General features: G+C 37.8%; 1 protein-coding gene across 1 annotated transcript in view; it reads left to right on the forward strand.

The window, feature by feature from the left end:
* The window catches only part of LOC122791511, a 257,795-nt gene that overhangs the window by 112,159 nt on the left and 124,993 nt on the right, over window positions 1–20,643 (forward strand). The window contains exon 2 of the mRNA XM_044059254.1: window positions 10,309–10,647. Within this exon, the coding sequence (XP_043915189.1) occupies window positions 10,309–10,647 (339 nt within the window). The remainder of the gene's footprint in view (window positions 1–10,308; window positions 10,648–20,643) is intronic.

The raw sequence follows: 20,643 nt of genomic DNA on the forward strand, positions 1-20,643 counted from the left end.
TACATAAAAATTGTCACTTTTAACACGTAAAACTATCTATAAATTTCACAAAAAAGTACATTGTGAACCATGTACTAATCACATAACACTGATATTAGTGTGTTACCAGCAGTAAGTAGGGATGCTAACTACTAAAATAAGTAAAGCTTATTTGTGTAAGCCCCAATTATCTATAAAGGTTTACCTTCCTTGAAGAGACAGATCTAGTTGGTGTCTCCTTCACATGCAGTCAAGATTAAATTAGTATACATGTAATAATCCCTTACGACTCCCTTATTTATTTATTTATTTATCTGTTTGTTTATTTGTGGTATACCAATGGTGACTGCGAGATAAGGAGAGAGAGTGTAGAGTGCCATTCTACTGACTGATACCTGCAGGACAGGTAGCTTCTGAACCACAGAAGGGTGGACTGAGAGAGGCCTAGTGAATACACTTGTAGGAATTTGCTGTGACAAACTGAGTCGAAAGCTTTAGACAATTCTAGAAATAAGGAAGGTACTAATTTGCCATTATCTCTAGCTTTATTGATAGTATTTATATACGTTAGAAGGCAGTGCTAGTACTATGGGAAGGACGGAAGTTATGTTGTATAGGGGATAGAAGTTCTTCCTGCACGAGATAGTCTAGCAATTGCACAGCACACATTTCCTTGTTTCTTTAGCACAGAGGAAAGAGAAGGAATGCCAAGGAGACCAAATGTATGTATCTACATAGTATTAACTTAGAGGTCATCTCCAATATTAACCTACAGATCACCTCCAAACCACATCAAAATAATATCATCACCAAAGCTGACATGCTAGAATGGATAAAGCTTAAATTAAATTAGCAAAGGTCCTGCTCTATATGCATGCAACACAGAATACATACACGAAAAAAAAAACACCTCCAATTCATCAGTTTTACAAGCAACTATCAACATATGAACTCCTACCTAGAAAGAAACCACTGGTGTGGAAACTGAGTACAAGCAAAATCAGGAGCAAATAATAATTAAACCTTTCATAGCTTCCCTTTAAGTTAAGTTGTGTCTGTGAACCATTAACAGTTAATATGGATCAATAGCTCTGTGTAGAAAAATAACTAAATAAAAGCCTTTAAGATTAGTGCATCAGACATAATAAACAGGATTCCTCCCAACCCCCACAGCACAAAAATCATGACTGTTTTAACGCTGAAACTTTTGTTTCAAAAAGTAGTCCCTAATGTGGACAGCTAGCATAACAGAGAAAATAATTTATTATTGATCCAAAGTTGATGCTTGGGTGCATATTTTACTGCTGTCATGTGCACTTAAGAACTCTGCGATGACTAATTGCACAAATAGCCTTAAATTATATAAATATATCCAGAAACAGCTAGGTTTGCTCAGATGTATCTACAGCAATATGTTTCTGAGTCACCATTGTATAAAATCAGTTAGTGACCAGTACATGTCCAAAGATTAATGTTGCTTACAGGATGACCATAGTCTGTTTTCCTGTACAGTCTTTGCTCATGAGGCTACATTCTCATCATGCTTCAGTGGTTTGAGTCACTTAAAGAATTCATGCCTCAAAAATACAAGTTCATATCTCATATATTATAACTGCATGTGCTTGTAAAAGTTAAGAATCTAGCAGAGTAGTTAGTAATCTGTGAAACATCCTTTGGCATAATTCAGTACTGATGTCAGTGTGATAGATTAGAAAAACCCTAGGAATGTCTGTTAGTTAAGTCTATTTAAGGGATACTTATTAAACAATCGATTTTCATTTAGTTGACTCCTATTTGGTCAGTCTTTGTGCAGAACTGAGTCAGTGCACATGGCTAAAAAAATGGAGTAGAGAACACCCTCCTAAAAAATCAATTTAGTGTGATTATTAAGACCCAGAAAACAAGAAGGTTATGTAGAAATGTTTTTGTGAGTACCTATGGAATGTGAGAGGATCATAAGTTCAATGTAATATATTTCCTGGAATGGATTTGAAATGAAAACGGTGATTCATGCTGAATGTGCAGAACCGAGTTTGTTCCGGAGCCTTTTCTGCATGTACATCATGGTACTTGATAGATGTAATGCTGCTTGTATTTGTGTTATCTGGTTTGGTTTTCAGTCAGCAACTGTTAATACATTGGGAATATCACAGGTATCATAATCTGTAGGCTACACCAAGGGAGAGAGACACATCCATGCATGGTTTGTATGACATTCGCCATCTGACTGAAATATTGGGAGTCATACCTGTCAACATCTTGGAGCAAGAAATCTGGACAAAGCTGAAAATAATGAGAGAACAAAGGCTGAAAAATAGGAACGTTTTTTAAATATTGCTCTTAAATACTCAAAAAGGTGTTATACTAAAAGTTTAAAATACATTTTATGAAAAATATGAAGTGATGCCCCGACACCATGTGTAAAAAAGGGAAAAGGTCTTGTGGATGGATGGATGGATGGATGGATGGATGGATGGATGGATAGATGGATGGATGGAGTCTGAAATTCAAATGTATATCCTTCTTTAATGACTTCAGTCCTCAGTGATTTGCCAGAAAATCATAAATGTTATGAGGGACAGACCAAAAATAGGATTCAAAAATCTGGATAGTTAATAAATATACAGGGAGATGTAGACTGCACACATCTAACAATGAAAGCCCCACCTAGTATGCTTGAACAACAATATGTCTACAGGAAAGGATGCCATTCCGTCCACTGCCAGGTTGTGGACAACAGATAAGGATTGATAACCAATGTGTCTGCAGAGCACTCTATCAGTGTTTATGATTCCCAAGTATGGTGTACAAATATACCTCTCAACCTCTCAGCAAGAAATCTGGACAAAGACAAAAATAATGGGGGACAGAGGCCCAAAAATAGGGACAGATTTTAAATATTGTTGTCATAAACTTAGAAAGCTACTAGAATAACATGTTTTGAGTTATTATGTATTTTATGAAGGATCTGAAGTCTGGAATTGAAATGTATGTCATTATTTAGCATTATTTAGTTACTTCAAACCTCAGTGATTTGCCAGAAAAACACATTTTTTGAGGAAGAGATCAAATTGTGAAGCAAAAATCTGGACAGTTGAGTGGTATGTATACAAGTCAGCTATAACACCACTTCCTGTGTAGTGAAATCAATAGCACCACCAAGTGGTAACTGCAGGTACTGTGGGAAGCAGACATATACATAGCTAAAGACATAATGTACACAACAGACCCCACTAACCCATATATTTCTACTATGTTTTAGGGTTGCCACCTTTTCAAATGCCCAAAGTGGGACATTTTTGGTACAAACATCAGATTTTGCAGGGCAAAGCATACCCACAGCCAGTAGCATGGACAGAACTTCACTTTTTTGCCTAAATAAAAGCTTATTCTTGTAGCATTTTAGTTGCTTATTATTTTTCTTATAACGACACTGCGGTGGTGGTGCTGCGGTAGCGTTGTCACCTCACAGTTAGACGTTGCCCATTCGATCCTCAGTTAGAGCATCTTCTGTGTGACGACATGCGTGAACGGGCTTTCCTTCATTGAAGGTTGTGCATTAGGCCCGGCAAGCCAGCACGTAAAACTCTACTGACAATCATTAGCGGACTGGAGTTCTGCTGTGGCGACCCCTAACCGGGAAAAAGCCGAAAGACACAAACATTATTTTTCTTATAACATTTATGTGTTACAGATACAGAATAACTATTTTATGCAACTATTACATAAAATATAGGAAATATGTTTGTACTAAAATCTCAGGACATTTGCCATTTTTTCGATTTCTTTGCAGGACACAACTGCCCAAAGAGGGACTGTCCCTCGTAAAGTGGGACAGGTGGTAACCCTACTATGTTTCAGGGGATGCAGGATGCCCATTAGAGTCCTGGTTGATGATTCTTATAAGGAAACTATATGGTACTGATGAACAGCAATATAGGAGCACCCATCAACAAACCAGAGACATCACTGAGCATGTGTTCATTCTGCTGAAGGCAGACCTCCACTGCATGGATATGTCTGTGTGCCATATGCTGTAAGCCTCAGTTTACAAGCTCTACATTGTGTGCTGCTTGTTACATATCATGATTACTAGGAAACATGCAAAACAGCCATCCACCCAATGTCCACATCTGCTACTGCTGCCCCTATAGCAACCAGCATGTTGACATCAGCCTGCAATGACTGCAAGACTGAAAGACTGTAAGAAGCTGCTGCATCACAAAAATCCCAGACAATGATGGACATGGTACACAGTAGTGGAGGACAAGTGAAATCCTGTCCACCTGCATGACCAATGAATAGCACACAGAGAACATGTGGCATCCCACAGACCAAACAATAATTTATACAGTGTTCATTAAAGGCTACACTGGCCAGCATGTGGCTGAGTCACAACACAAAGGAGGGAGTCACAGTCATCATCATCATTTGTATATGTGACAGGGGACACAATGGCATGTAGCTGATATAACCTGGGCAAGGGGCATGTTACTGGTGGTGGACGCTAGGCTCGTGTGACAAAGGGAAGACTGTGTCATATACAATGTCCTCCAATGACAGGGAGGGAGGTAGCACTATGGGACCATGAGGGGAGGGGTGCCACTGTGTGACTCTGACCTGGATCCACTGTGCTGGCCTGTTGGGGCAGGACTACTGGCCCCAGTGACAAAAATGTTGTGGTGCTGCAGGAATGGGTCCTGTATGGACACTGCTAGAATGGCATTTACCCCTAGAGGGTGGCAGTTCTCATCACTGGCTGTGCACCCTGCAATGGTCTCCTAGTGTGACATCATGAGTAGGAAATGCCCCACAGATAACATTGTTGGGCAGAGCAGCAATAGTAGCAGTTGCCATCCTCTGCACAGAGGTGGATAAAAAAAATATGTATCCCACCATAGTCTTCTTGAGACCTAACATGAATTATGGTCTCACCAATGCACTGATACTGACAATAGATATATTTGTGGAAACCATGAACACAAATAAAATTCATAACATAATGTGTAGTAGCAGACTGTGCATAAATGATAACTGAGCACAACTTTTGACTGAGTCCTAATGTTCAAACACCAAGACTGAAAAAACTGTTGTAAAAAAAACAAAAATGCCACAGGAACAACGACAGCGTACTCAAGATGACTTTAATAAAAATTTGATAAAACAAAGGTTGTGGTAAAGTACTGCAACCACAATAAAAACAAAGAACCAACAAATTCGAATGAAGCACTTTTCGTCTGTAATGTAAACAGACTTCTTCAGATAATAGCACAACGTGAATTCAAAACTATTTAAGTGTAGTACAATGGTCACATGATGAATGCAAACCTATCATTAACCCTTTAAAAGTCAGAACAATTCTGACTTACTTTTTTGAAAAAAAAAAAAACAGTGTGCAAAAATTTCCATCAAAAATATCCTAACAGCCACTTAGTACGAAGTGGTAAAGCTTGAATAATAAATAATAAGATACAACAGTTGTTGATACTTCATACTGAATGTTATGTTGGTTGAAGCCGATAAAAATGTATTTATTGCTCTAAACAAAAGTGCTGTGTTATGCACACGTTGGGAACATGACAGAGCAAGTAAAAGTAGTAGAACGTGCTACTAAACAAATGGTGATTATGTATATGTACACTGTCAGTACTATTACTATTTCTAAACTTGTAATAAAACAAAAAGTCCAGGGAGTTGTAAAGTGATCATGTTCGCATACAATTGCAAAATGATGAAGCTCCTCGAGGGACAAGCTTATCAAAAAGTGAGTTTAAACGAGTTAAACATAGCTCAAAATAGAATAAAAATGTTCATTAATGATTTGTTCATAGACTCACCGACTGACATACACACAAACAATTGTTTAAACCTGCCTTTACCTAGACTTCCTTCCTTATTTGGGGTACCTAAAATTCACAAAAACCTTAATGACCCCCCTATGAGAGCACTGGTGGATGCTCGTCAATCTATCACATACCCTTGTGCCAAGGTGATTGATTCCATATTTAAAACATATTTAAGTAAAGAAAAACAAATATGCAAAGACTCGTGGTCATTCCTTGAACAAATTAATGCACTTGAGTTCAACTATGATAAAAACTTTTTAACTATTGACGTCTGTGACCTTTATACGTCTATTCCCCACAATATAGGTATTGAGTGGGTGATAGAATTCATTAGGCTCAGAGGAGCAAGTGACTCTGAGCAGAGATTGATTGAACAATTATTGGCAATAGTCCTAGAATACAACATTTTGCATTCAACAACAACATCTACTTACAAAGAATTGGGGTAGCCATGGGGTCTCCTTGTGGAGGCAGTTTTGCCAACTTGGTCATGGCTTACTGGGAACATAAATATGTCCTTGAAAACACGAACTTGAAGAATAGTATTTCTTTTTACACCTGCTACCGGGACGATATCTTTCTTATTATCTGAGGTGGCAGTAAAGTAGCAAAAGAGCTAGCTGAATACTTCAGTAGTACAACTGAATTTTTAAAATTCACTAGTGCTTTCCAAGAGTCGAGTATCAGTTACCTTGATGTCCTTTTATCCAAAAACATACTAGGACAACACTATACAGCTAAAATCTACAGAAAGATTACATACTCTAACTCACTCTTGCACTTTGACAGCTCTCACCCCTTGCATCAGAAAAAATCTGTCATTAAGGGACAAATCGTACGGGCTGCAAGAATGATTACCATGCAGACTGACTTTTTAGTAGAATGTAAAAATCTGTATGACATGTTTGCACACAGGGATTACCCCATTGAACTAATTGACAACATAGTCACTGAAGTTCAGACTAAGAGGGACAAAGGAATATATAAACCAATTTTGAATAAGGAAACTTTCCCAGTATTAAGAGAGTTAGATCTTGACCCAATTGACGTAGAACAGATTGACTACACGAATATTTCAAACTATTACCTACCTGAGAAAGTAGGTCCCACAAAATCAACTAATGGGAACATTATGTTTGTTTTCGCATTCAACTTAAGAGCAAAATAAGTTGTGGACATTTTGAAAACGAATTAGCACTTGCTTACAACTGATAGAGACATCACCCAAAAAGTAGGAACATCCCCGGTTATTACTTACAGGTGGGGTAAAAATTTGAAAAACATCTTAGAAGGTTGACGCAACAATATACATAGGACAGTGGGCATGTCCCGATGTGAGATGTGCAACTATTGCAAATACATAGACATTAGCAATAAATTTGTCATCAGAGATAGGAACTACACATTGAAAATCAAATTAAACTGTAACTCAAAAGGTGCAATCTACTTAGCCCTATGTCAATTATGTCCAGCCTTTTACGTAGGCAAAACTGATAGGAGGCTTCGTGACAGGATTTATGACCATATTTACACAATTAGTAGACATAAACAAGAGACTGCACTAGCAAAACATTGTATGGAACAACCAAATCATTCATTTAAGTTTAAAGTGATTGAGCAAATCCAAGACCAGGAAAACTCTATTCAAACTATGCTAAGAGGTGGTTCAAGTTCACTATTTTTAGAAAAGATAGAACTACTATGGCAATTACGTTTAGACGCATGCCGACCACCAGGACTGAACGAAGTTTATTCACTCACCTGCATACTTAAATTAAGAAACTGGTTACATTAAGGTTAGACTCCTTTCTTTCTACCTTAACTAACGTGCCATTAACCTTTATAGTGACGTATGTTGACCACCAGGAGTGAAGGTAGTTTTCTCAGTAATTTATGTATTCGTTAAGATTAGAACTTTTTTATTTATTTTAAACAATGTGTAATTGATCTTCACAGTGATAAAGATATAGACTACATCATGTTTAGTTATTACAATACTTGACAGTAAGGTAATTAATTTACCCACTTGTAGTCTACCAACCTTAAGTACCCCTCATAATAAGATGTCATGATCATTATTTAGTCACCACCTGTTCCGTTGGTAAAGGTGTTAAACTATACATCTGAATGACAATTATTTTTTAATCATTTTTTACCTTTTAGTACTTAGTGTTTAGAATGTTTATATGCTATAAAAATTACAAATTACAAATTGTACATTAGTCCCGGTATTTATGGCATTTACATAAACTGTTATTAATGATACAGCACGCCTCCTCGGTTTCGTTTCAGGCCTATGCCTATACTATCTTAAAAGGACTTAGTGGTACAATTGTATGCAAACATGATGACTTTACAACTACCTGGACTTTTTTTTTTATTACATGTTTAGAAATAGTAATAATACTGACAGTGTACATATACATAATCACTGTTTGTTTAGTAGCACATTCTACTACTTTTACTTGCTCCGTCAAGTTCTCAACATGTGCATAATACAGCACTTCTGTTTAGAGCAATAAATAAATTTTTATCGGCTTCAACCAACATAACATTCAGTACAAAGTATCAACAACTGTTGTATCTTATTATTTATTATTCAAGCTTTACCACTTCATACTAAGTGGCTGTTAGGATATTTTTGATGGAAATTTTTGCACACTGTTTTTTTTTTTTTTTTTTTCAAAAAAGTAAGTCAGAATAATTCTGACTTTTAAAGGGTTAATAATAGGTTTACATTCATCATGTGACCATTGTACTACACTTAAATAGTTTTGAATTCACGTTGTGCTATCATCTGAAGAAGTCTGTTTACATTAGAGATGAAAAGCGCTTCATTCAAATTTGTTGGCTCTTTGTTTTTATTGTAGATGCCACAACTTTTGTTTTATCAAATTTTTATTAAAGTCGGCTTGAGTACGCTGTCGTTGTTCCTGTGGCATTTTTGGTTGAGTCCTAATGTTGTTTACATATCAGGAGTTGGCAAAGGCATAGAACTTCACTATGATCTTCTGCTAAACTGTCATATGGTAGATATAGGCACAGTAAATGCAGTGCATTGTTGTGCTGCAGAAGCCATATAAGGAGCAGTTCAACTGCCCTCAGTGTGAGGGGAGCAAAACATCTGAGCTATGATACAGAATTGTATTTGCCTAGACATGGCAAGGCCTTGCTGTGTCATATTATGGTGGCTGCCAAAAATGCAATTACTAGAAAATGGAAATCAAAATCTAAACCAATTGTATTAGAAGTAGGGAATATAGTAACAGAGATAAAATAACTGGAATTGAGATCTTTAGAAAAGGGTAGGAGAAAACTATACAGGAAAAATGGGAATTGTGGGGAAAAATACATACAGCGGAGGAGTGAGGTTTAAAAGAAGGCAGGACTTAAATGAGCTATGTAATGTTTGACTGAAAATGGTTGGCTAGATTACAAGTGATGTAAAATGCTTACAACTAGGATTGTGTTGGTCTGATTTGTTATCATTTATATAAATGTATGATTGTTTATGTCATAAGTGATGGTTTAATAAAGATATTTCTTGTTTAAAAAAATGAGCAGAAATTGAAAGTTGCTTAGGTTATATGATATATAGCAATATATGTGATGTATAATGTTTGTAAACGTGAGCTTGTTAATACAGTTTGATTCCCTATGTCATGATTGATAATTCAATAAAGGTGTTTAAAAAATAGTGATAACAAGTTCTCAGTTTGTATAGTGTGAAGCTCAGGAGTGGGTGATCAATGGGTAGAAGACTATCCAGGAAAGATAGACACTGCTGTGTTAATATCACATCTAAAAAGCAGGCACATCTCATTAGATTGATTGAGTGTTAATTATATTTTATTTAACATTGTTGCCAACATTTTTAATTTCCTATTTTGAAATGATTTATGTATTTAATCTTCATGATTTTTGAAAGTCATAGTATTATATTAAGTGATTAGACATGTGACATCCATAAGAGAGGAATACTTAAAAAGCCGTTAAATGCCAGAATTGGCATCAATCATTAAATAGTGTTTGAAGCCTAACTTCCTGCATTTTATGTTGCCTACTAGCAGTGTGTGTGTGTGTGTGTGTGTGTGTGTGTGTGTGTGTGTGTGTGTGTGTGTGTGTGTGTGTTTATGTGTGTGTGTGTGTGTGTGTGTGTGTGTGTGTGTGTGTGTGTGTGTGTGTGTGTGTGTGTGTGTGTGTGTGTCTGAGCCTACTCACATGTATCATAAGTGTGTAATTATATCACCACAGAACTATTTAGGTGTATCTTTAACTATAATTTCAAGATGTGATAAAATTAATGCATGCAGTTAATGAGATTTGTGTAAACGCATAATCTCTTAAAATCCTTATTTACTTAAAGTATTGTTTGCCACCAATGTTTTGCAAATCAGTTTCATTCAGGACATCAGCATGCCAAAGCTGGTGACAATGATCACATGTTCCTTACATTAAGATGTGATTTTTTTTCCTCCCACAGGTACAGATTTAATCAGCTGCTCTTCCCATTCAGTACTTAATGTGACTGGAGTGGAAGGAGAGGCAGCTATTCTCAAGACCCCAATAAAAGAATCAGAAGCCAGAAGTATAGACTGGAGGTATGCAGATGCTCAAATGGAGAAAAAAATAGCATCATTTATTCATGGAAACGTAACAACAGACGAGGATGACAGGTTCAACACTCGAGTGGAGCTAAACACCACTGCCTTCTTTCTGAAGATAGTACCCTTATATCTAAGAGACAGTGGGCAATATATTAGTGAAATACAAATGAATGCCAGCTTTAAATGCAGTCAGCGTTTTGATCTTAGAGTGCATGGTAAGATATTATTTGGTTCATATATTACTACTGACTTGCTATGAGACTATACAGTAAAACAATAAAAATACAGAATGAAACAATGTTTTCCACAGTATTGGCTTCCAACAGGTCACTATAAAATGCAGACATGCTAGCAGGTAGGCCAGGTGGGCTGTTTCTTCTGCTGGGATTTGTAGGTCAGAATTACTCCAGCTTCAGCTGTCTGTATCCTTTCCCATGTGCAGATCTTGTACGTATTTCCTGTGATGTGTGGGAATGACCATCTCCTTTAGCTATTTTTTAGTTTGTACAATGATTCTTTTAAGACAGTCTTTAGCCAGTCCAGAGCCAGTGTTCATTAAGTATGACAGCTCATTAACACGTACTTCTTTGCTAAAGCACCTTTGTATTTCTTAGTCTTTTCTCATAATCTGAACTACTTCAGTTTATGTACTTATTTATTTTTATATTTTGTTAACCAGGTTAGTCCCACAAGGCTAGTGTCCTATTTTCAGGGGAGTCCCACAGTGATACTGATGCTAAGAAGATAAATTTGTCCAGGGCACTGGGGAACTTGGTCTACTCTTTGTAGCTGCTAGATGGTGCTAAAGTGCTCCTACAGCAGCAAGGGAGGGGCCTAAAGGAGGAAGAAGTACCAACATGGGGAAGGAGAGAAAACTATGAAGAGTCTGGATGTGGAAAATGAAAAATGTGTTCAATATGGAGTATCAGAATGTAAAAACAAGATTCCTGTGCTGTAGATATTACAAATGAGCAGCGTTTATCTGTCTCAATGGAGAAAGAAGTGAATGAGTTTGTTACAGTGGTACAGATAACAGAACTGGTTTCTGGAGGGTTTGTAGATGATAGTCTGTTAAAAATAATGGAGCAGGATGATCCAGGGGGCAGTACTGCTGTTTCATGGGGTGAGATGGCAGATAAATTTTTCAGAAATACTGAGGAAGGTAATGTGGAAAGGGATCCAGGTGATGTGGCAGCAGAGAATGCAGCAGTGACAGAAACTAAAAAAAAAAAAAAAAAAAAAAGCAACAACTGCAATAACTAAAACACATGTAGCAGTGGGCAAAAAAAGAAGACCAGCATCAAACTGTAAGTTAAACTATTGTTAAAGGGGAAGAGAAGACCAACTGTGAGAATTACAGGAAAACAACGGCACTATAATAGACAAATATTATGAGTGGGACAATTTGGTCGCTATTCGGGGTATTAAAGCTGAAGGAATTTGATGTTTTATACATACCAGGATAGAGACTTTTTTGACTTAACATTTGAAACTGGGGGACCGCTGATGAAATTTCTGAAAGTGTGTAACAAAAAGAAGGACATTTATCTATGGAACAATTTTTGTTTTCTGGTAGAAACATGTTATTTTTAAACAATGTTACTTTGCATCTTATTACTGATGAACTGGAAGAAGAGTATATTAGAATATGCAGGCAGGATTTGTGTGAAACTGATTAACATTGTGAAAGTTTGAGATTACAGAAATTTACAGAATGAAGAGTGAAGTTTGGAAGTTGTTTTGAAATGGGGAAAAAATAAACATGGTGAAACACTTGCTAAGTGTGGCTGATTATAGAGGGATATTAAGATATGCTGGCCAGCCTAAATCATGTCTCTTTTTTTGGGACTTTTCTCCTTTAATTAATGATTGTGATAAAGCACAATGTAACCAATGTGGAGAGAAAGGACATACTGTGGCTGAATGAAATACAATGTAACCATTGTCAGAAGAAGGGACATACTGCAAGAACGTGTGTGGCTGAATGCAGGTTGTGTAAAAAAAGTGACGCTTTTGGATGGATTCTTACCAGCAAATGGTAAATAATGAAAAAAAGAGGGAAAGGGAAGAAAACATACATGAGGAAGGATGAAAAAAGGATGAAGGAAAGAGTAAACAAGGTGAAGAAGAAATTGTAGAAGAACAACAACAACAAAAAATATGGCAGGAACAATCAGAAGAGGCTGTGTATACAGGAAGAGAGGCTGAGGAAGGGACTGGCACTAATAATTTTTTGAAGATCTTGCCAGTGAAAAATCTGATTCCAAGGATCAAAGATTATTTGTACATAAACCATTTGATTGGGGAAAGAGTAAAAATAAGAAAATGAAAAATTTGAAATATTTTCCCTAAACTTAAAAGCAAGGAAAATAATTGGACATGGGACTGGTAATAGAATGGGAAGATGCCAAGAATTTATTTGGACTCCTGGCTAGAGATTGCCTTCCCTATTAAAGACTGATATCAGATTATAGGTAGAGAGAAAGAAATACAGGAATCCTAAGTGAAAGACCAGCACTGGTAGAGTTTTTAGTAGAATCTAGAACAGAAGCTGCTGTTAAAAAAGGAACAATTGCATGATAACTACAGGAATCAATCAGAGTAAGATTGGGAAGAAAGTTTGGATAAGCAATTCACAAATAAACAATGGGGGGATATATGTATGTCTCACAAATATGCAACAAAGTCTAGAAGATTTAGAATCTTTACTTGGAAGAGTATTTTTATATCCCATGTAGACTCCAAAGAATTTTTCCTCAGGAAGATAGCAAATGTTGGGAGTGTGATGGGAAAGAAAGAGGAAATTGGAAACATACTTTCTGGTAGTGTAATGAGTTGGCAATCTTTAAAAATTAAATGAAAAACTGACGCTGGGATGCCAACCACTAGGAACTTTGAAAAAAAGAATTCTCAGGACAATCTAGCCAAGAAACCAAGAAACCACACCGGATGGTGTAAAAGTCAATTTATTAAATCCAAACAGGAAATTTTAGCACATTGAAAGTAATAAATGCAGCTCTTTTGTCCCGGTCAAAAAGGGACTTCTTCAGAACATTAATGAAAGGTGAAATAAACCACCTAGTATGTATGTATGTATATATATATATATATATATATATAAAATTAACCGCATTAAAAAAAAATTGAACGAAGAGAAGAAATTTTAACTAAGAACTGAACTTTGTGACAATAAAAGCATTCAAAAAAATAGTCCTTCAAAAAAATAGTAAATCACACCAACAACTCTTGTAGAACTTTAGCGCTTTCATCTTATTTATTATCAAGACTTCTTCAGAAAGACATGTTTCATAAGTATGAGCAACCATTTTCACTTCCTTTATATACATTAGTTCTAGCAGGCCATTTAAATTAACAACAGTTCCTTTCCAATAGTAAAGTGTGAACAAGAAGGGTGCTGTGTGCATTTTCATTAACATTACAATCGCAGTTACACAAGGTAAATTAGTCAGACAGTAATAGCCTTGTGGTGCCGTGTGCATACTAAAAGGGATTGTGTGCAAAAAGGGATCGTGTGCAAAAAAGGGGACTGTGTGAAAAAAGGGATCGTGTGCAAAAAAGGGGACTGTGTGCAAAAAGGGATCGTGTGCAAAAAAAAAAAAAAATTTGGGGGGGGGGTGGGGACCGGGAAGGATGACAGTCATGCTGTGATGATTCTAATATAAACACATTACTTATGAGTCTTTGCCTCCAAAGGTAAGTAAAGAAGGGAACAGAGGAAGATGGAGGAGTCAGGTAGAGAGTCCCACTATGCTTTGTATCGGTGTGTGTGTAGAGTAATGTGTGGGTATGCCACCTGATGGGGGAGTGGGAGGAATGCAGTGTGGACTTGAGGGGGGGCTGGTAGGGAGCCTCCCATGACAAGGAGCATATGAATGACAGTGTCCCAGAAGACTGTCAGTGCGGATGGTACCAGCTGTGGGCTGGTTTGGATGGTATCATCCCTTGAATGGCTGCGTGAAATAGTGAGACCGGGCAGTATAGTTGGTGCGGTCAGTGGGGGCTAGCCTGGTGATTGGGAGCATGTGTGTAGGGAGTATGGGAGAGTCAAAAGTCAGAGAGAGAGAGGAAACACATTATATTCACTTGCACAGTTGTAAATCCATAAACACATTAAATCTACTTGCACAATTCTTCAAACCCTCTTGCACAGTTCTTCAAACCCTATCACATTTCAATCTCTATACCATTTAAGTGCACATTTAATGTTCAGTGTCTCGTTGAGACCTGGAGAGACATCAGCTCTCAGTTCTATCTGCCATTTTAATTCCCGGACTTGCAGGAATGTGTCCATGTCCCCTACAAATTCTGTTATTTTTTCCAGCACTGTGAATTTGAATCCTGTGAAGTTTGGGCAAATAGTGCTGTGTTTAGCCAAGGCATTCAAACTGTCCTGTTTGTGTATTGCTGCAGTGTGTTCTTTTATAGGGCTACTCAGCTTCCTGTTCATTTTGGCGATATAGAAATTCCCACAGTGTTCGCAGAAAGCACAGTAGACTACATTTTTTGTGTTGCAGTCATAGTGGTCATGTAGACTGACAGTTCTGTTGCAGTGCGGGAAGGTGACGTTGTTTTTTCATATGTGTATACAGGCAACACACTTGCTGCAGTCAGACATTCCAGGTTCTGTCGATACTTCGCTCTGTAGGGATGGGCTTTTATTCCTCTCGAACGCACCACCAAAAGAAGAGGTTCGTTTGAAACAGAAGTTTGGGGATGTCCCAAGTAGCTTTGTCAGACCTTTTTCTCCTCCCAAGATGTCCCAATTGTTGGTGAGGATCCCTCTGATTCCAAACATATCGGTGGAAATTGGAAGGGGGAAACTTGACACCCAGTCCTTTTTGTTCGGTCCATTCTGTGCCCTTGCTGTGAATCCCTTTTCCAGGATTGGTGGGTACCTGTAGTGTCTGTACTGTATGATCTCTTGAAACAGGTTGTCCACTAGATACTCTGGGTATTTTCTTTCTAGGAACAAGTTTCTGAGGTAAAAACCTTCCTTGATGAAAACCTCGTCCCTAAAAATGAGTCTGGATAACCAGATGAATTGTCGTTTTACAATATTCTTTTTCATGAAATGGGGATGCTGGCTGCTGAACTCTAGATAGTTATTCCGGAAAGTGGGCTTGCGGTAGATGTTGGAGTCAAACTGTCCACTTTCCGGGTCTATAGTGAGGTGGATATCCAGGAATTGAGTGGTGGTTCCGATATGTCCTACTGTGAGGGTCAGAAAGTCCAGACTCTGGAAAAGGGTTTCCAGAAAATTGCTCAGAGAAAGTCTGTCCCCCTTCCAGACAAAAAAGACGTCATCAATATAACGCCTGTATATTATGGTGTTGTTGAACCCGGGCAGTGATTCAACCTTATCCATTTCCCAGGCACTGAGGACTAAGTTTGCATATGCTGGGAACATTTTGGACCCCATGGCTACCCCTTTCTGTTGGTGGTAAATCTTCCCGTTGAATTGAAAGAAGTTATTTCTTAATACTGCTTCTGTTAACCTGCATACAGTGTTAATCTTAGTACTCTTAGGTTGGAGTGCCTGTTCAGGTACTGTCTGGTGAGGGTCAGTCCTTTGGTGTGGGGGATGTTTGTGTAGAGTGCTTCTACATCTAGGGTGACCAGTAAATATTCCCCTCCATCCAGCCTTAGTTTGAAGATGTCATTTAGAAAAGCCCAGGAGTCCTTGGTGTAGTATTTGCTGTTCTGTACAATGGGGTTAAGGATGTGGTCCACGTATTGTAAAATCTTTTCTGTTTTTGTCCTTTGGTTCGATAACACATGGCGGAAAGGTGGATTTTGAGGGTTTTTGTGAACCTTGGGGATTCTAAAAAATTTCCCAAGGCTGGGTGTCATGACCTGCATGAAGTCTTTTTCGTCTTGGGAGATCTCATCCCTGAGGTACAGTTCCAACAGTAGGTTGTCAATTTGTTTAAAGTTTTGTTGTACCTGGTTGATGTTGACCTTTTTGTAGAACTGGTTATTCATGAGGGATGCTTCAAGTGTTTGGATATAGCTCTCCTGCTCCATCACTACTATCCCAGATCCCTTGTCAGCCTTCATGATCCGTAGGGATTTGTCCTGACTCAGTTCCTTCCAAGCCTGTCTTTCTTCTCTGTTCAGGTTGTGCCACTTAGCTGAGGGCTTATCAGAAAGGAGTTTCCTGATATCCCTTTTGCAGGTACTCTCAAAGAGGCTCAGTGTGTTGGAGAGTGCAGGAGTGTACAGGCTCTTCATGGTAAGGGGTCTGTTGTTATCTTCCGAGCTTTCCTCATCTTCTTCCTCTTCATATTGTTGTATATCTAATTTTAGTTGTAACTTTCTCAGGTAGCACTTGAGGTCCAGGATAACATCCGCCGTGTTGGCTCTCTGCGCCGGGATGAAAGAAAAGCCTTTCTTCAGTACCTTATGATGGCTTTCTGAGAAAACTTGTGTGGTGAGGTTAAAGATGTCACCTACCCCTGCTGGAGACCTCAAGTCAGTGCTATCAGGTGCTGGTATCAGTGAATGGGGAGGGTGATCAGGGTGGTCCATCCCAGTAATACTAGTACTGTATCCCGTTCCCTCTCCTTCTTCCCCTGTGATTGTTGTTTCCCCTCCTTCCCTCAATATTGTTGGTGTTGTGGTTCCAGTTTCGTTCATTACCCCCAGGTCCGAACCTGGTATAAGTCCTGGTTCTGGTTGTGAGTCCTGCTGAAGATAAAAAAACATTGTTGTTGCCACTTGTGTTGTTGTTGGAAGACTGGTCGTTCGTTGGTGGGGTCTGATAAACCCTTCCTTGATTGATCGCACTGTCCGGTGTCCTGCGGTTTGTATTGTTGTTGTCCTCGTTGTTGTCATAGTGGTCACATTCACTGGTGTCTGGATCTCTCTGTGTTGGCTGATTCTGGAGAGGAATTTCTGGTCTTGGCTGTCCCCTAGGAGGAGTATGTACCATCATCTGAGAACTACTCCCTGCTAGTGGGCTGGATGTGATGAGGAGTCTATCCACCTCTGGTGTGTTGGGTCCATTTGTGGGTTCTTGTAATTCTGTCGTAGGCCTTAGTTCGGTTGTGGACAATGGATTGGTTGTGGGATATCTGTCTGGCCTTCTCTGTGTGTGTAAGGAACATGTGGGCCTGATCGGGTATGCTTTTCCTTCCTCATATTGTTTAATGTCCCTTAGCAATTTGCCTTTCTTGTGTTCAATCAGTGTCGCCACATGCCTAGTAATTTTGTGCGGTACATTGTCCCACATTTCCGCAAAGTCAATAAATGTGGGATCCTGCAGGATGCATGTTTGCAGATCATCTATTTGAGACTTGTAGGTGGCCATACTCTCAGTATTACTTTGGATGAGTGCTTTGATAGCTGCTAGCCCAGAGTCATTATATATTTTGACCAGTTCTTTGTGAAGCTGAGAGTTTGGAGTAGTCCTGTTAGGAAATTTGTTACACCTGAGACCCTGTGGGACTATATCCAGCTCTAAACACCTTTCCAGACAGAAGTTGTCATGCTCCAAGTTTTTGTAGGTTTTAATCAGTCTCTCGAATCTGATAATCAGAGACCTGGCGCTCTGTGAGACCCCTCTGTTTTGACTGTACTCCAGTTGTGCTGTTGTATTCTGGACCAGGCAACGGAAGGGATTCATTTCCGTATGCGTGAGTATCAGGTCAAGAGCCTGTGTGGTCCTTATTTCTGTCCCAGTTCTGTTGTTATTTGTGGTCCTGGGTCCAGAGTGGTCCGGGGGTTCAGTGTGGTCCCTGGTGATCCTTTCATTTGTAGGTGTTAAAGGTATGCTGTTTAGGTCCTCGAAGAGATCCTGCGCCAAACAAATTCCTTCCGATAATTTTGTAAGAACTGTTGTTGGATCAATTGGTGTCCTGCTCCTGGTTGCTTCTGTCTTCAGTTGGCTACTAGAGCCTGAGTTGGGTGCTATGTTTCCTGCCATACTGTCACATGGAGTAGAAGACTTACAACTAAAATTAACCGCACTCAAAAAAATTGAACGAAGAGAAGAAATTTTAACTAAGAACTGAACTTCGTGACAATAAAAGCATTCAAAAAAATAGTACTTAAAAAAAATAGTAAATCACACCAACAACTCTTGTAGAACTTTAGCGCTTTCATCTTATTTATTATCAAGACTTCTTCAGAAAGACATGTTTCATAAGTATAAGCAACCATTTTCACTTCCTTTATATACATTAGTTCTAGCAGGCCATTTAAATTAACAACAGTTCCTTTCCAATAGTAAAGTGTGAACAAGCAGGGTGCTGTGTGCATTTTCATTAACATTACAATCGCAGTTACACAAGGTAAATTAGTCAGACAGTAATAGCCTTGTGGTGCCGTGTGCATACTAAAAGGGATAGTGTGCAAAAAGGGATCGTGTGCAAAAAAGGGGACTGTGTGCAAAAAGGGATTGTGTGCAAAAAAAAAAAAAAAAATTTGGGGGGTGGGGGACCGGGAAGGATGACAGTCATGCTGTGATGATTCTAATATAAACACATTACTTATGAGTCTTTGCCTCCAAAGGTAAGTAAAGAAGGGAACAGAGGAAGATGGAGGAGTCAGGTAGAGAGTCCTACTATGCTTTGGTATCGGTGTGTGTGTAGAGTAATGTGTGGGTATGCCACCTGATCGGGGAGTGGGAGGAATGCGGTGTGGACTTGTGGGGGGGTTGGTAGGGAGCCTCCCATGACAAGGAGCATATGAATGACAGTGTCCCAGAAGATTGTCAGTGCGGATGGTACCAGCTGTGGGCTGGTTTGGATGGTATCACCCCTTGAATGGCTGCGTGAAATTGTGAGACCAGGGGGTATAGTTGGTGCGGTCAGTGGGGGCTAGCCTGGTGATACATATATATATATAGATATATATATATATATATATATATATATATATATATATATATATGTATATATATATATACACACACACACACACACACACACACACACACACACACACACACACACACACACCTGAATCATTACATCATTACATACTTAACTCCATAATTAAAATTATAACCAATAAAAATGCCCTGTCAAATATCAGTTAATAATACAACTGTTAGTGGCGTACCTTGTTAAAATCTAAAATGCTTACAACCAGATATGGCAGGACTATAATCAGAGGTGCAATATATATATATATATATATGTATGTATATATATATATATATATATATATATATATATATATATGTATATATGTATATATATATATATATATATATATATATATCTATATATATATATATATATATATATTATAAATCAAACCATATATAAAATATTCTCTAAATTCCAATATATAAGGTAATAAAAATAAATGCAAGTGCAATGATAATAAACCATGTTTAGTGTGGTGAAACTGATATTCAAAATCTGTGTACCATGAGACTACTCCATAAATACACATATCAAATGTAGAGAACTAAAATGAAATACTATTATGTACTTATACATTGAAAAATAATAAAAAGTATAAAATATATATATATATATATATATATATATATATATATATATATATATATATATATTTATATATACGCACACACGCACATATATCAATAGATATAAAATACTGTTATTATAATTATATGTTAAAAAAGAATAAAAAGTATATTATATACCTGTGTGTGTGTGTATATATATATATATATATATATATATATATATATATATATATATATATACGGATACATATTGGTATATCTAATATTGAAATATTGAATATAGGGTAGATAAATGGGAAATATTTTTAATATAATAGTTAATAAACCATGTAAGATATGTAGAATGTGACTTAAATACTCTAGAAAAGAAAAGTAAGGAGCCGTCCCTGAAAACACAAGGGGTCATAACCAACCATAATCATAATTTAGCCACTCTAGTTTCAAGACTGGGTTTATGGATAACATGCCATTTAAACCAGGGGGGACATTGGAGCTGGCCCTTAGCTGCCAAAAAAGTTCCCTGTATTCAATCCTATTTTCCGATGTACCACCCCTTGGATTTATGGTAATAATATCCAAAATGCCAAAAGTAAATTTCTGAAAATTTCCACAAACTAGGGAGTGCTTGCATAGAGCATTATTCAAGTTTTCTTTTTGGATATCATAAATGTGTTCATATATCGTCTTTTTCAAACTCCCTTTGGTTTTCCCTATATAAAAAGGTGAACAGGAAACACATTTAGCAATA

The sequence above is a fragment of the Protopterus annectens genome, chromosome 17.part0, assembly GCF_019279795.1.
Source record: "Protopterus annectens isolate FY-2018-M chromosome 17.part0, PAN1.0, whole genome shotgun sequence".
NCBI lineage: Eukaryota > Metazoa > Chordata > Ceratodontiformes > Protopteridae > Protopterus > Protopterus annectens.